Genomic DNA, 17,828 nt, shown 5'->3' with positions numbered 1-17,828 from the left:
GTGGTTATTGAGGCGTGTGGGGGGGGGGGGGGGGGGGGGGGGTGTGTGTGGTGTGTGTTTGCAAATGGACCATTGCGAGTGCCCAGATCTTCCCAGCTTTAAACTAAATCTTTGTGGTTCAGGACCAGCACTCACTGACAGGTCTGTCTGGGGTCCCTGCGTGTGCATGTGTGTGTGGAGACACACTGTCCCTCTCACCTGCATCAAGGTAAGCCAGCAGCAGTGTGATAGTCGGCATGCCCAGGCGCTTGGGAGGTCTGCTGGTGCACACAGCACAAGGCAGTTTTGGAAGGATGAGCAATTTGTGTAGAACAAGAGTCCCTTCCCTGCTTTGCCTTGCTTCTCCCACCCACCCACACCCACACACCAAGCCAAATACAGCCCTTAACGTCTGGAAACCAAGCTAATGCTTTGGAGCTTCAATCAGATAATCAGCTCCTATGTCCCAGATTCTAATCAACACATCCATATTCATGCTTTAATTGGAAAGTGCCCTTAGCTTGATCTGCTGAAGAGCCACAGGCATAAATGGAAGGGGGTGAGCGGCAGTGGAGCTGTGCCGATGTCTGGTTCTTGCGGCTTTCGATTCCCTGCTTCCCTCCTAACCAGCAGTGCCTACCTTTCGCATGCACAAGGAAACAATTTTGCACAAAGAAACAACGCGCAAATTAGGCAGGAAGGAGACTGGAGGTACAAGCAAGGGGGAAGGGGGCGGTGGGGAGCATCCTTCCTGAAGGCGAAGGCATGGAGGGGGCTGCCTGTCACCCAAGAACAGCTCCATCTCTCGCCTATGCGCTGGCACAGGATCCCAGCCTCATTTCTGCTTCCCAGGCATGGCGCTGGCACACCACCCACACGGTGAAACCGAAATCACCCTGTGCGGCTTCCCTGGGAGTCAGGGACTGCCTGAGTTCGGGAAGCAGGCACCGTTTTGTGTCCTGATCCTAGCATTTCTCACTTGGCATCGCTGCAAGTTGAGGAGGTTCAGAGGATGCAACAAACTCCACTTCCCTTCTCTAGAATACGGGGAAAAGCTTATTAAAGGACCTTAGATATATCCCATCCATCCAGCTTCACTCCTGGCTTTCCCTGCCCCAGACCCTAGCGAGTTAGGAGGAACCAAATTTTTCTCAAGTTGCTGTTTAAGCAGGTAGGCAGGTCGTTAGCCCGGCAGGATCGCAATGCGCCCCGACGGCAGCCTGGACCGGTGTCTGGGCAGGGCTGGGCACACATCCTCTGGCAGGCAGCCCGGGAGACGGCCTCTGTCCCTTGATGGATGCCACAGCTCAGGGTGTCGGTATCTGCAGTAGCGGCTGCATTAGCTAATGCTTCGGTGGAGAGAATTAATTGTCTGAGCAGCAGCTAGGGGCAGGAGGGAGGAAGTGATTATGCATCCTCGTTTTCTGCCTCTAATTACTGTGTTCTAAACCCGGTCCCAGCTGATGCATTTCAGAGGCATTTGAGCTCACGTCTATCTGGCGGCTAAATGTGCAGGATGCTGCCAGATGGAATCACAGTTTGTTCAGGTAAGAAACACAGCACAGGATGACAAAAAGCCAAGCAAAAGCATGGTTAAAATACATTGCATTTGCCATCTAATAAGATGATTAGGAGTTTGATAGATGAACAAGTGAGTTAGTGTGGGATTGAAAACATACCAAAGCCTGCCCACTTGAAAGACAGACCCAAAAGAGGAACTGTGTTAACAAAGACTGATAAAGAGTGTGGGGTTTGTCTTTTTTTTTTTTTAAAGAACACTTTTTAGGATGTTTTGTGGATTAAGGTGATACCTTTGAAGCATTTTCACTAGGCCTATCACATCTTCCTACTCAACAGTGTCTTGTACTTCTTTGCAACATCTGAGGACTCCGCTTTAACAAAACTGGGATGTTGCATCCCTGGGAAAACACACTGGGAAAGATCTGGCTGCTGTTCCTTGCACACGGATATTCACCAGTGGTAATAAATGGATCAGACTAGTCATTAACAGGTCACCTTCATATCTGATATGTGTTCATTTCATGAGGGCTGAAGCAGCGTGAGTTTGGAGTTAGGGGCAGCTCTGCTGACTCAGATGGAGGAAGAGTTGTCTTCTGCTTTCTGCGGCCAGATTTGCCACCCCAAATGCATTCTGGCTTGGGCCGGGTGAAAGATGAAATGTAGCTCTTTTGGGAGAGCAATCTGGAAATGATGTCTTCAGGGAGAAGGAAATACAAGTAACAGAGCACGTCCACAATAAGCATCTGATAAAATTCTTACTTAAGTGACTGGAAAAGTCTCCCATTGTTTGAGATGGGTTTGGATATTTAAAAGAACAAGAGGCACTGTGGACGGTAGTGTTTGTCCAGCACTAATCACTACAGACACTTAGAGAGACTGAAATTGCTTTAAAAGATTGCTTGGTGTCCAAGTGACAATTATACTCAAGCTAATTTCTTGTGCAGTCTGGTTCAATCTATATGTCTGCACTTTAAGGGCTCATTTAGCTCGAATTATCAGTGATCAGAAATAAAAATATCAAAAGAAATGTGTTGCGTATGTGTGTTTTTAACCAAAACTGGCACCACACAGTACATTAACTGCTGCCTGCCAGGCTGTTTGCCTTGGCTTTGCCTGTGCACAGATGGGAGAGGAGCTTAACGTTTCCCCTGTTATTACTTAGTAAGTTTTTTGTGCTTTCATATTGATTAAGCTTACTGCTCTTTCAAAAAACAAACAAATCCTACCTACACTAAACCACAAAAACCCTCCTACCAACCAAAACCAAAACTTTTCCAGTTGGTATCTAATGACTTTCGCACAGAACACCTCCAGCATCCTGACGATCTACAGGAGTCAAAACGCTCTGGGGGATTAGCACAGCATAAAGCTGTAGCTGCTAAAAGACATAACAGACACACGTACACAAATACCACTGTATATATATGCACATGCACACATACGTAGTCCTTAGAAATTATCTGGGAGGATATTTCATATTTATTTACTAGTTTACTGCCCATTTGCAACTCCGAGGAGAGGACTTCTGAATTCAGAAAGCAGTATGAAGCAACGGGAGTCAAATGAGCTCCGGGACCAATCTGGGCTTTTTTGTGTTGCCTTTCCCTGTGAACACTCTCTTCACTAAGCTGCTGCATAATTTTTCTGCACACGGCAAACTGGGAAGTTTCATCTCAGAGATAATTGCCATTGAAGTGGTGGGTGAAGTGATTCCTAGCGATGTATGTAACACCTCTCCTTCCCAGGGGACCAGATTCCTCCTTGCATACATTACTGTGTCAGCCATCGTGTGGCAGGGCTAACACTGGTGGTGGCACCGGAGCAAAAGGAAACCTGGGTGTGTTACTGCAGACGGAAGCTGCAAAGTACCGGCCTGAATAAGCAGCATAGCCCACACGCTGGAGCGTGCCACAGCGTTTAGCAGAAGGGACATGCAAAGATAGCAGGGGAGTGCTTTGAATACTTCCTTAGAGTCATGACAAAGAGAAAGAAGCTGTTAAAACAGGGAAGGAATTGCCCCTTTTCTGTAACATCTCTGCTTGCAAGCTCTGCTTGCGGAGACTTTGATGGATGCAGCACAGAGAAGTCACGTGGAGCTGAGCGCGTTTTACTCCAACCCTCCCCACAAGCCTCTGCTACCTACAATGAATCTTAGGCTTGGGAACAGAGTCCTCCGTCTGGAGTCATAGTCCCAGACAGCTGAATGCTTTGGGAAGCTGACACGTGCCTTGGCTTGGGAGACTGCCAGCTCTTTGATGCAGCAGCACTCACAGAGGCTGACTGCAAAGCACGTGGAGGAGGGAAGGGGTGGAGGAGCCCTTAATTTGGCTGCCAACTTCCAAAGTGCTCACTCGCTCGGGAGGTTATGTGACAGCTGTGATTGAAGCAAGCGTGGGAGGATGCAACTGCAGGAAAGGGAAGCTCTCGGGCTGGGCTGGGTTTTTCAAAATGAAAGCCAGAGCGGCATTTGCTGCAATGAGAACCCCGCTGTGGGTCAGGCACCTCTATTAAGGCAAGGCTTTCCACAAGGAGAGCCACAGGAATGGCCTAGTTTAATGCATGCAGAAGACAACTATTGAGCCATTCAGCAGACGCCATGCACGCTACATCAGAAAAGATGCCTGGATTCAAAGGAACCCAGTGATCAGTGCCAACACCCAGCCAGGCAGCAAAGAAATACCAGGAGGAGCTGGAAACCCAGCTGTGAAAGCTAGCACTTGCCAAGGACTCTCCTCTCAGCCAAGGCAGGAGAGGAGGGGACAGAAGAGAAGCTGGTGACCGACCCCATGCCTGAAGCAGGCCCTGTTCCTTAGCAAAACTCAATGAGGGCTTAGGGCACCAATCCCACGAATGCCTCAGATAAACAAGAAAAGGCTGCCAGCTGCAGAAAAACTGTTGAAAACAAGCACAGGACAAGAGGCTCCAGGCCGTTCTCTGCTCTTCCAACATCTCTATCTCCCGTGCAAAGGCTGCAGATACTCTGGGAATGCTGAGTCGCATTTCTCTCATCGTGCTTTGCTTCAGTGGTACAACAGATGATTTCAGCCTGCCTTCCTGAACTGGCTGTTCACTCACACATACATGCACATTCGTCTGTCCCTGTGCCTTAGCTGGGAAGCTGTTAAAACAGCTGCTAGTGCATGGACTTAGCTATGGCCTCCACCACTTGTGAGTGGTACCTGTCAGGAAAGCATCGGTTCATTCCTTCTCTCCACGTGTCCAGCCCTGACCCCACAGACAACATGGGGGTAGCGAGAAGGGACACAGAGCTGTGCAGCTGAGGCCAGCCCCAGGCTGCTGTGTCCCTGAGGTGGCCACTGACAGGTTCGAGATGGGGTCAGAAAGGCACACCTAGTTTGGGGATAGAAAAGTAGTGCTGTTTCCAAGCCAGAGAAAAAAAAGAGGTCTCCTTGTTTCCAAAATCACACTAGTACCTGTTAAGTACTAGGCTCATCACACCACATCTCTCTGTTATCAGGGGCCAGCTCATAAAAAGCAAAATGCCCTGGCACAAGGCTGTGGCACATTTCAGCAGTGTACAGCCAGCAGCAGGAGGGCAAAACTTCAACTCCATGACTTTCACTCAGGCTGTGATGAAGACGTATGGCATGAGAGCATCTCATCTAACTTTGGACACCTATGGTAGAGGTTTCTCTACCCCCAGTGACTAACTAGGATGTCTTTACAAATGAGAAAAAAACAGATTTAAGTCATCTTAGGGCAGACATATAAAGTACATCCACAGCTGTGCTGGTAGGACCCATTTCTCTCCTGTTACTATAAACAGTCTCAAAGTCTAAAATCAGGTGAGATAAATCCTGTCTCTACTGACTCTACACAGGACTGGAAACCCACTGAATGAGTTGGGAAAATCATCACAGAGATCCCCACATTACGGTCACTGCTGGCTTGGATTCCTTTTGAACTGCTGGCCGCTCGAGGGCTGCTTTCCTTTTCCATAACTTCTCATGTTGCTCGGCTTTTAAATTCATCCTTTAGCAACCCAAAGTTGAGAAACCCCTTTGGGATGATGTGCAAAGTTTATTATATGGGAAGGAAAGCAGATGAAATGCTAACAGTGCAGCCCAGCACCTTCCTGAAATGTTACAAACATTGTCCTTGCTTTCTGGTCTTGCAGCCCAAAACCCCCATCCAGGAAGCCCCAAATCTGCAGCTGCAAACTCCCCCTCCCCATACCCCACTGATGGAGGGAGCGAGCAGATTGCATACCTTCAATGGGTTTGGGTACAAAATGTGATGAGGGTTTGGTTTTTTTCACTCGGTTTCCCTTCATAATTTGACCTTCTTTATTGAGTCCCAGGAACCACGCTCGGCCGGATTCTTGCTGCCGGTACAGCGTGGAAGAATAAATAACGTAGTAGTTTTCAAAGACAGATTCCTTAAATTTGCACTCTGGTGTGAAAACATCCTGCAGTGAGAGAGAGAGAAGAAAAAACAATGGAAGGAATTAATCACTGATCTCCTAAATTAGGCATCGCTGAGTGATACACGATGGTCACGCACTGCAGTTAGTTTAACAATAGAAAACAACAGGCGTCAGCAATACCAGCTCCCAGCAATAATACACATCTAGAAAACTCCCCACTGAAAGGGACGTCTCTCCTTCCCTGGCAGAGCTGTGGTTTGCAGAACAGCCTACAGTGAATGGGCTTGAAAAATATGCAGGAAAAGTCAGGAATTTGTCAGGATTTAGGCTGAAATATTAAGCAAAAAGAAAAAAAGAGAGCTGAGAAGCAAAGAGACAGCCTTGCTGCTCATCTGCTGTTCTCAAAGCCTTCCCCTGGCTTTGCTCTTACCTTCCCTGTGATGGGCAAGAAATGTGCAATGGTCGTTGTCTAAAACATTGAGGTTTCTTCAAATTCTTATGGGCAAAAGGCAGTTTATCAGGGGCATTTAAGTGGATTCGGAGAAATGGGAGTACAAAAGCAAGTAAACAATTTATTTATTTTCAAAAGCGACGGGAGGAAATGCTGGCACAAAGCCTGGAAATCTTTCAATAAAGAGAAAGAGGTAATTTTAAAGATTTCTGACACAAGTATTTCTTCAGATACTGAGAACTAGTCCCATACCTGCCCAGGAACAGAGGACGCATGGGTCTGTCGAGACATCCCCTGAGCCTGTGCTGGCTGTGGGGGTGGCTGTGCCTTTGCCACTTGTGCTGGCTTTGCATAAAGTCTCAAGGAGGAAACTACACTCAGCTATGGACCAAAACCTATGTCCCAGTAACTTTTCAAGACTTTTAACAACAGGGAAATAGTAAACCTCTTTTAAAAGAGCTGGCTGGCCAGGGGACTCTGTGGCAGTGGGCTCCTAAACCTTCACTGAGGCAGATGTGGCTGTTGGTGGATTGGTTTTTTTCCCAGACTTTGATTTTGAGCAGAAAATTCATCCTGGGCAAACAAATTCTCCCACCGGGTTCCTTAAAACTATGACATTCTTGCAAAAAGAGCTCAAGCCACAATGAATATGCATTTTCTGAAGAAAAACTGTTTTAACAAAAAAATTTCCCTTTTTCTAGGACCCAGACGAGGTATCTCGGAGCCCCGTGAGTGAAGGCAGGTGCTGCTACAGGAGAGCGATGCTCTCTCCCAAGCCCTTGCCACTCAGAAGTCTTCGGGAGTTTCTCCAACCTTGCTAATGGAAAACCCATGACCAACACTTAAGCAAAGCATCTGGAGTAATGCCAGACATTTACTGCAGACCTCATTTAAGAGTCAGTATTTTGAACATTCAGCAACACTGAGGTATGTATTCCCAAGCACTTTGGGGGTTATATAAAGTGTTGCTGGTCTGACAATAAATCCAGCGTGCAACAGACCTACGGAGCCAGGCAGGCTTGAAGCCACAGAAGATAAAGCGCAGCAGAAAGTGCGGAGCTGTGCTGCACACGCGAAGTTTGCATCAATCATTAGCGCCACACAGATAAAAACACCATCAGCCCAACGGGTCATTTTGCCCTATCTGAAGGAGTCTTCCTCGCTGGAGAAATAAATATTTTAGGAAGAGAGTGAAACAAGTTAAGAGAGATCTAGATGACTTAGAGCACTATAAAAGAGTGTTTGAAGTAGCTTCCCAAAAGATCAGTGTTTAAGCGCTTCTGAAATCTGCCCTTTATCTCCAGGCTTTGTCTTGCCTCGGAAGACGCAGCTCACCAGGGCGCCGGGCAGTTTGCAGCGCCTGCCTGCGACCGGCTGGCCCGGGGGGCTCTCCTTGGCATCGGGCCCAGCCAGCAGCAGACCCCGCGATGGAGAGCATCTCTAAAACCACGCCGGACAACTCAATCCCCTTTCCCATGCCTTGGTTACTCCATCAATAAAAACTTACCGAAAAAATTCCCCTTAGGAGGACTGAAAACTTGGTAGGCTGTGAGGGGTAGCTACCAACTTGACCCAAACATGGAATTTATTGTGCATGACGTGGATTTTCAACATCTGTTTTAATTTCAGCGTGGAACAAAGACTATTTTTTATTTTCAATGAAGCAGAAATATAAAAGGTAATGCATTTTGAAAATGTTGTTTCAGAAAGAAAAAAAAATCAGATTTTTTTAAAAACTTATTTAAATTCAAGTTTTCAGGTAAATATCTATTTTTAAATTACTGCAGTATAATATTTGATGACATACAGCAGTAGTTCATAAAAGCAGATGCCATATCGTATATCCACTTGTACCGATAAAGCAACAAAATTATGTTATATTAAAGCAGATGTATTTAAAGACATCAACTTAACAAAGATTTAAGAAAAATAAAGAAAAAATAGTGATTTCCTTTAAATGTTTAAGCTCCCCCACAAGCAAACAAAACTGTCCCATTGTTTTTGTGAGTTGGCTGGTTGATTCCTCATCCCCCACAATTCAGCTGAAATAGCACTTCAGGACACTAACCATGGCAACACCACCAAGAAACATCCCAACTCTGTCCATTCGGCAGTTTAGAAAACCCACAGATTTGACAGCTAAATTCTAGTTAAATAATGCCATTTTTATTCATTCTTCTTCTTCTTATGTATATCACCTCATCAGCAACAGCTAGTGTCCCACTGTGCCACGTAGGGATGAACGCACACCAGGATGCAATTCACCCTACCACCAAATTGACACGCCGCAGGGTCTTCACAGGTTTGAGCACCAGAAATCTTTGGTGCGGGCACTACCACGTGCAGAGGTGACACAGAGAGCAAGCAGGTGGAGAACAAAAAACCAGTTGACCAGAAAGGAGATGGGACAGACAAGCAGGACACAGGCCACTCTCCCAAGCACTGCCTAGGGATATTTGGAGTGTCCTCTAAATCTATTTAACATGCAAACCATTATGTTTGTTTTCACTGACATCTTCTTGGTAGCCGACGTCAAGCCTTCAGCTACATCGTGTCACTTAGTTTCTGCACGTGCCTCTTGCAGATGGCTTTGGGGCTACCAGTAACAAAAGGCTACTGGGATATTAATGGCAGAACCTCTCTACAAGATCTACTGTCAAAATTAATTGCGGCAATTATGTCGAATCAGGTGGGAACTGCTGTTTCAGTTGTCTTGGGCTGAGAAGAGCTGGGAAGAAAGAGGAAAGTGCAGGTGAGCTTAACAGGCTTCACACTAATAAAGCAGTTCTTAGCAGCCACTGCTGCACAGACTGAAATCTGAGATAACTGAAGGTATTTTTGGAAAATCACTGAGCTATTGGCCAGACCTCTGGGGCATGCAAGCTTTTTTGTTTTTTTGTTTTGTTTTATAGGATGAATGCACAGTGTTGATGAAATGCGCTAGATGGGCAGACCTGCAGTCCAATACTTTCTCTTCATCCCCCAGATACAGAGTGGGCAAAAACAGCAAAGGGAGCCTCAGGCTGTGTCCCCCACATGCTTCTTACGGGAGGTAAGGACATCCTCCTCCAGAGGTAATGGTATGGTAAGCCCTGGGGTCAAGAGCAGCCACTTCACTCTCTCACTTTGTGCAGGGACCTTTTGAAACAGGCTTATAATGAACCCCACTCAATTATTTTCCCAACTCTCTCCTTGACGGAAATAGCATGACCAGGTACAAGACAGAGAGAGGACAGATGGCTTCATCTTTTAATCACCGGTCTTTTTTCAGTCTTTAAACAAAGAAATAAATCGTGACTCTATTTTCTGTACAAACTCCATAGAGCTCTCGGTCCCCTGTCAGCACCATCGTGAACTCAGCTCACTCAGAAAACCCACCAGTTCTCCTCATTAAAAAGCATGCTTGTGAATTGGAGAAAAAAAAGGAAATTTGTCTGTTTCTATCTTCATGTGAAATACGTGTCTTTGACTAAATTATTTTTGCAGACAAAGTAAATAAATACATTTATTTGTTTACTATTTGGAGATTTAGAGCCTGAGGTATTTTGTTAAATGTCTATAGATATTACTGAAAGCGGTTTGAAAAAGCAGATTTTTTTTTTTAATTGTTAAACTAAAAACCTGCATGAAATATTTGTAAAAGAAATGTTAGTAATTTACATGCAAAATGACTGTCTGCCTGCAACTGTAGCTCAATCCAATCCTTTGAACAAAAAGCAATTCCAGTAAGAAGAGTAATTCGATTTGCTTTGAAAAACATAGGTCTGATTTGTGCTAACTCTAGTTTTATTGGAAATTGCACAGTCTAGAAAAAAATAAAATGGTAGCTATCACACAGAAAATTAGGGAGACCACATTAAATGACACTTGGAATCAAAGAAGGGAGCTAAATGGATGCAACCGCCATTTTCGGGGGATCAGTGTGGCAGACCTGCTCAGGGAGGGTATAAGGTACCATGGATTGCCCCAAAAGCTATTTCTGGTTTAGAAAAACAAGACGTTTCATTTATCCTTGATCCCAGTACTGTCTCCTGCCATCTGTAGATGGAAATGTGGATGGGACTTCCAGGCACAAGCCAATCTCTGTATGACCTGGGCCAGTCTGGTCCTTCAGGGAGGTGTTGGGAATGTCTGGCCCCATCTCCTCCCGGCCCCCCCAGCACAGGCTGGGGGTGATTTGTGAGAGGACATATTTCTTCTTCTAATCTACCTCAGCTTTCATCTGCCCTGTTTAGGTAAATATAACCCAGCCTCTTGGCCTTGAACATAGTAAGTTTGATTGGACTCTCCTTTGCACTTCTGTAAAGCTGGAGAAGCTCCACAGACGTCGGTGGAGAAGCATCACTGTCAAACCTGTGGACGTGAGGCTGCAGGGCATTCAGGGAACGCACTGCCACCCTCGGCTGTCTCAGCTCCTTCAAAAAATGCCGATCCAATGGAGTCACAGCCCCGGTGCGGGCATAGCGCTGCCAGGGCAGTGGACAGCCCTGGTGCTGCTCCGAGCAAAAGAGAGCAGTGCCAGCCCCTGCCTGTACCAGGCTGGGAGCATCACTGCCACTGGAGCATCACCAGCTGGGAGGTGCAAAGAAAGGGTCCCACCGTAAGCAACAGCATGGTGCTCCCGGGTACTGATCACAAGAGCGAGCAATTTGCTCCCTTGTTTGTTTAGACCAAGCTCTGACTGGCAGAGAAGCCCCTGATGTCCCCAGACCATGGCAGAAATGGTGACAGGTTTCCATGTGCAATGCTCAGGAACAGCCAGGAAGCCAGAAGAAGACTATCACTAGCTGTTGTATTCAAACCCAGCTGCTCACTCAGTGTCCCCCCGGACTGGGCCACTTCTTTGTATTGTTTGCCATTTCCCTACAAACAGTCTCAAAATTGCCAAATAAATAAAGATCTCTTTTTTTTTTCCCCTCAAGATCTCCTTTTATTAAAACCCAAAGGAGAATAGCAACTATACGCATCCACATACAAATCTAATGACTTAATAAATTTAGTCACTGAAACTAGCAGCAATAAAAGAAAAAGCCCATTCTGCAAGTAGTTTATGCCACGGTTTAGGAAAGGGATGTTAATTATGAGTGTTGAAATATCTAACTAACACACTCGCAGAGTAACAGTTTTCCTTTGTTTACAGCACTTACAGGTTTCTCTTTTATGTTCTGCACAATTACTGAGCCAGATCTTCAGATGGGATAAAAGCGCTAAACTGCACCAAATTCTATGGCACGGCAAGGCTTTCCTCCCAGAGAATCTGGCTCAAGGTACTTACTGATGTTAGTGTTAATACTTAGAGCTCATTTAAAACATATTAAGTAGGAATCATAAATATCATCACAGCTATCAGCAGTGGCATTTCATTGTGGTTGTGGAGGCAGACCATGGAACGACTGGATCGTGTTCACTATGTCTGCATAAGCGCTGCTCCAGCCCAGGGGAACGGATGGCACTGCAGAAGAGCATCTGCTTTATGGTGCTCTTTACCCTATAAAGCCCATTCTACATTCCTCACTGACCTCAGCCAGATTCTCAAAGACTTTGGGGCTCCCAGATGAAATGCAAATGCCCAACTCCCATTCAAACCTGTGGAAGTTCAGAGACTAAACATGTCTTTGAATATCTAAGAATTTGTCACCACAAACCTCATACCATAGCACTTGATCCCGGCATAGTCTTATTCCCAGGACAGGTCTTGAACCACGTAGGTCCTGTTCACAGGATAAGTCCTACGCAGACCACAGCAGCACTCCCACAGGCAACGATGCCTTGTGTGCAGCCTGATCGAGTTCAGCGTCCTCCTGCCTCAGTGTAGCTTCTTCCATGACCTAGGGTTGCATCTGTCTGGAAATGCTTTAAAATAATTGTAGCTGAGCTCTCTCTTGGCATGTGATCAAGAACCGCAAATGTGCATCCAAACTTTACATCTCATCACATCTTTGTCCAGATGGCAGGTGATATTCTACTGTTCACACTCCACTTTTCCTCCCCCTTCTAGCTCCATAAGAAATTGGTGACAAGTCTTCTTGGTGGCCTTTTAGAAGTAGGAGAGAGCAGATACGTTTTAAAATAACAAGCTGCTATATGGGAGTGTACAGCCCTGCTGCAGAGCAGAGATTCACTTGATGAGACAATATGGTATCTGCAAGTATTCTGACTCCGCCTGGACCATCTGTGGGTGGGAGGGAGCACATTTTCAAGTAATTCACCATCCATGCAGGTCTGTTCCCCAGCTCTGGGAGCTGAGAAGCAGCATTAGCAAGCAATCTAACTTACTGCCTCTGAAAAATATAACTAGAGGGCTATCTGCCCTCACTTTTGTGGGAACTCTCTGTGCTCAAGGTACATATTTGCTCAGTTGGCTTCATTTTAAAACACCCAAGCACGAGGTGGAGTGCAGGTCTGCTAAGTCTTGCGAGCTGACCCAATATTCCTGGACAGGCAAAAAAATCAAGTGCTGGACAAGCCTCTGTAATTAAGCTGCAGATCTTTATATGTGGACACAAGCTGTCCTAAAGCACCTTTCCGTGTTCAAGGACTGATTAAATTATCCATGTGACCACAGAGGAAGTTTGTGAATGCTGGAGACAAAGGTGTGATTGCAGCGTGGATGTGCCCAAGGTAACCCTGCAGCAGCAAGGACATCTGCCCGGGCACACAGCAGAGTATTGACAAAACCCATGGCAGGTTCCGCAAGACAGACTGAGCTCCATTCTGCCCTGGCTAACTGGTTACCTAGATCAAAACAATCTCATATAGATCCACACGAGCTACAATCTCACGCTTGGCTACAAAGCAGATGAATCCAGTGAGTTTTGGGGATCCAAATTCAGACCAGTCCATCCCACCATACCTCAGCATTGTGTTCTGCTTTCAGCTCTTGGCCTGTCCACCGCGCAGGCACATTTTTACCAAGTACTTCATAAAGATAAAAATGCCCAAATTCACTGCATTGGCCTTTGGCAATCTGCTCATGCAATCCTGATAGGCACACAGCTTTCAACTTAATGAGTGCTGACAAGAACATAACTCGGGATGACTCTTCAAGCCGGGCTGCGCACTTCCATACCTCCCTGGAGAGCCTGGGTAGGCTGGATAAGAGAACAGGCTCCGGGAGTAAGATGTGGGTACCAACGACTGCACAGCTCCGTGTGCAGTGTTATCTGGGGAAGGCTGCGCATCGAGCAACTCACCCATGGGGCACAAAGAGCAAGTGACGTATTTTGTCTTTTGCTTCAGTTTTTCTTAATGATGGACCCCAACTTTGGATTCATGGTTGGATGGAATAAATTTTCATCCCTTCTTTTTAAAATAATCGATTTTATTTTAATTGATTGATTTGTTCTTTAATTTTGGATCTTATTTCAAGCTGGAATTCTAAAGCCTTTTAAAATTTGGAGCTGTTAAGAACTGGAGTAGCGATGGCAGCATAGCTCATTCACATGGCACTTGGCCCATCCAGTTCAGCATCACTCTTCTAGGAAAGCAACTGCTTCCTACGAAGGGGATTTTCTGACAGCATTGTCTCTGGTATTGCATTCCTGGCAGCCTGGGGATCTGGTGAAACCCCAGGATAATTTCTAACCTGGGAATCCCAACTCATCCATTGTCTTCTCTGCATTCTGTTTTTCTGACAGTGTCTGAAATTGGTAACGATGTTATCATCTCTGCTTACTCCAAAACATCCAGAAATACTTCTTTGCATTCAGAGATAATGATCATGAGACAAGATGGGACAAGATGAAGATATGTTAGTTGCACACAAGAAAAACAGATTTCCTAAATTAGCATTGTACTGCCTCATCTGCTAAAGCCTGAAATAACGATGAAGAAAAATAATAATGTGAGAACCCTAGAAACACAGCCAGATGGGATGCTTTGAACCTGTGATCTCTCTATGGGGCCAGAGAGAGTTTCCTGGCACCAATTTGAGCCTGAGCACAGGGCACAATAAACTGATTTGTGGCCTTTGGTTACTTTTGTGATATTGCTATTTTTATTACGGTTGATAATAATAACAACAATGTATAAAATAAAATAATGATTATGCATTTATAAACATGACACTATTTTCTTCTGATAGTCAAAAGAAACCTCCTAGTGGAAAATTAGCAGTGAATATTAGATTTATCATGCTATTATTTATATTAAAATTATCCTCAAAAGCTCAAACCAGAGTACGAATGCTTTGGGCATTTAATAAAAATGACCTCACCATCACAGGAGTACAGGGAAGACCTCTTACTTTCTACATTTTTGTGCTGAGAACCTGAGCACCGAAAGACCAACCGGCTTGCTGGGTGTTCTGTAAAACAAGAGGTGTCAGAGCTAGTAGAGAAACTTATTTCCCTCGGGTTCCAGTTCAGTTTCTTAGGCAAAAGCCCTCTCTTTCTGATATAAATGAAATAATGCAGTTATAACAATGTCAGGGAGAAGGGGACTGCAAGCGAGTCCCAGTCCTTGTAAGGCAGAGTCTCCGGTGGACGGTATTTTTGCACATGAACAAAACCGTGCTTGTTCTTACCCGACAGTACAGCCCTGCACAGAGTGCAGGTCCGAAGAAAGAAAATGGCCTTAGCCCAATTTTCTGTGTAGTTCATTTTTTGAAGTAACACGTCATGTGGGCAGAAGATAAGAGGACTTGCCAAGGAGCTCACCAGGCCTATTACAAGCATAAGCTGCTGATGTACCGAGATAGCCTCTCCGCTTTGACTCTTAAATTCAAACCGCGAGATTCGGTGGAAACACCATCTCGGACACTCTCCCTATCTTTCCTACTGCTGGAAAGATCTCTCCTGCATTAAACCAATTTCAGAGCTGTCATGACCAGGGCTGGAAATTCAATTTCTTTGCTGCTAAAACTTCCATCCTGAAAATGAGTGGTGCTAGATTATTAATATTTTGACAGCTTACTGACAGGTTGGCTACAGCTGGCCAATTAACAGCAAGCCCTGTGGTCTAAAGCATCAACTGAGGCTGAGGTGAGCTGGTGTTGGACAGGCAGGATCTTACAACCAAGACGAAATTTATGAAGTGTGACAATTTATGTGGCTTTTCCCTCCCCCTTGTACCAGCTGCTGCGGCGCCTACACAGAGAAAAGGAAAGGTTTATGGCATATTCTTGGGTGGAAGCCAGCTCTGCTGCCCACTGGGAGAGCCAAAGGGAACCCACCAAGATCTGTGCCTCAAAGACTGGGTCCCAGCAACGTTTCTGCTGACAAAGCCAGCAAAAAAGGTCAATGGTGCTTCCTTGAAATCTGCCAGGGTGACCCTGAGATGTCTGCCCCATCTCTGCTGGGGGCTGCTTTACCGCAGCCAAGCAAACCACATGCCCAACACTTCAAACCCCTCTGCTCATCATCCCAACTGCCAGTGAAGGTGAGTACATGCTATAAAGGAAGACTGTGAAGAGGGATTACAGGCACGTTTCTGCTGGTCATGAGCATCATTTACTGCCAGTGGAGAGAGCTTGTTGGTGAACACCTGTCACTTAACTGAGGCATTGGATTCTAATTCCTGAGAGCGGGCTCTTCTGCTGGTCCTGACTCCTCCAGGCTCCGTGCCCTTGAGCCAGACACTTTGGGCCAGCATTCCATCTAATATTCTTTAAATTGCTCATTGTGTACGAAGAGCCTGTCTTTGCTTGTATACAGTAGAAGGATATTCAGCCTGAGGAATGAATGAGCCTCCAGCTCCTCAGAGCTTTTTTGGGAGAGAAAGAGAGGAGAAAGAAAGTGTTTGGCATGAAGTGCAGACAGCCCTTTGTTCATTTATTTTCTGGGAATTCAGAAAATCAGTCAACTCTGCTGTGATAGAAGTCCCATCCACATATTGACCACAGTATCTCTGCATAGCCTGAAAGAGCTGACATATCTCACAGTCCAAAACAACTTCACAGGGAAGACTGGGCTTACTTATACCTTGAATGGATTTTCACAATACTGCTGACAACCTGACTTGTTCTTTTTCTGTTAGTTTCCTTTTGATGCGAAATAACACGTGGACAATGCACAAACGTTTTGAATGGACCCGAACTATGGCACAGCTTAGATCTGACTGTTCCAGCATATGCGGCCAAGTGACCCAGCGTAGCTGACGCTTTGCTTCCCAGGAATCAGACAGATGGAAGTTTATAATCAGGGATTTTGGAGTAGTGGCTATAGTGAAATTTTTCACTCTGTTGCACACTTTGCTAGAGAACTCAGATTAGCTTTGGCATCTGATCCTGTTCAGAAGCCAACTAATGACTGCAACTTCCAATCTAAGATAATATAATCACTCTAGAGAGAGTAATATAATACACTAACTCTATTTGGCACAATGCACAGTAAAGCAGGAGACCATTTTATTGTGTCACTAGTATACAGAAGACTGTGCAACTGTCTTTAAATTATATGACCCAAAATACATCAAAAAAGCAATCCAGAGTTAAAAATTGCTGTTTCCTATTTGTAGCTACTTATTGCAGCATGCAGTCTCAGTGAGATCCAGGGTTTACAATCAGATCTGTAGACATTTGATTTTGTTTTACAGAGGCTGTGTCTACAATGCAGGACCGAATGCGTAGAGTGAAACTGTTGGTGGCAGGGGCTGGACGCTCGCACTGTACACATTTCAGGATGGGTTCAGCCTGGTCTCGCTGCCACCTGGTCCCATGGTCTGAATACCTGGCACTTTAGGGGCACTCCCGGAGGGCACCCTTCAGTTTAGCTTCATCCAAAAGGAGTCTAGTTTGCACAGCCTAAGATGACTCTGTGGTACAAACTGAAGAGCTGTGTGTGAGGGTGACTGGAGGGATTGCTCCAAAAGTGCAGTCCCGGTCTGAACTAAAAACTAATCCCAGAGATGGCTGGGATAGTTGGCTTACTGCAATGGAGTATAATAAAGTAGGCATGTGATAGATGTGAAATGTCAGCAACCTACTGCACATTGGTGATCCTTAAAAGGAGCCGAGGGCCCTGTGTGCACTCTGATCTAAACACACACTGGAAAATAGGGATGTGAGCAGCATGTTGCAACCTGGGTAGTGGCTGCACACAAGGTCGTCTTCTCCTGCCGTGCGGAGTTTGCACTTCAGATTGTTCCTTTATAATCTGAAATGCCTCACAGCTGCACTGGATATAGGAACAAGAAGCCTTCCAAAAAGCACTCACCACCAACATCCACAAAGAGAAACAGCTACATTAGCAATAATAACAAAAAAGGTCAGTTGTTAAGCCTGCCTATTTGAATCTCAGTACCTTGCTTGCAGAAAGCCTGGAGTTTACTATGTGTCACAGCTGGATCCTTCAGAGGTTAGAAAATATTTTTCTTAGCATGATAAATTTTAAAGAAATCTTGTTCATCTGTTCTAGCATGATGAGAGGGGGAAGAAAACCTCAGGGCTGTCCTGACTATACCACTGAAGAAGGAACGTGTCATTACTGCTTTCTTTTGTGCTATTCCAGAACGGGGGGGGGGGGGGGAAGACCACAAACACAACCCAAAAAA

The 17,828-nt window shown here is 45.6% G+C and overlaps 1 protein-coding gene across 1 annotated transcript in view; it reads right to left on the bottom strand.

Moving 5' to 3' along the window:
• Nucleotides 1-17,828, bottom strand: part of FGF12 (fibroblast growth factor 12) — an 88,988-nt gene that overhangs the window by 3,685 nt on the left and 67,475 nt on the right. Inside the window, exon 3 of the mRNA XM_009282346.1 lies at nucleotides 5,731-5,929. Within this exon, the coding sequence (XP_009280621.1) occupies nucleotides 5,731-5,929 (199 nt within the window). The remainder of the gene's footprint in view (nucleotides 1-5,730; nucleotides 5,930-17,828) is intronic.

This window comes from Aptenodytes forsteri, unplaced genomic scaffold (assembly GCF_000699145.1).
Source record: "Aptenodytes forsteri isolate BGI_AS27 unplaced genomic scaffold, ASM69914v1 Scaffold404, whole genome shotgun sequence".
NCBI classification, from domain to species: Eukaryota; Metazoa; Chordata; class Aves; order Sphenisciformes; family Spheniscidae; genus Aptenodytes; species Aptenodytes forsteri.
The sequence above is the reverse complement of the archived record's forward strand: the minus strand, read 5'-3'. Positions and strand labels throughout refer to the sequence as shown.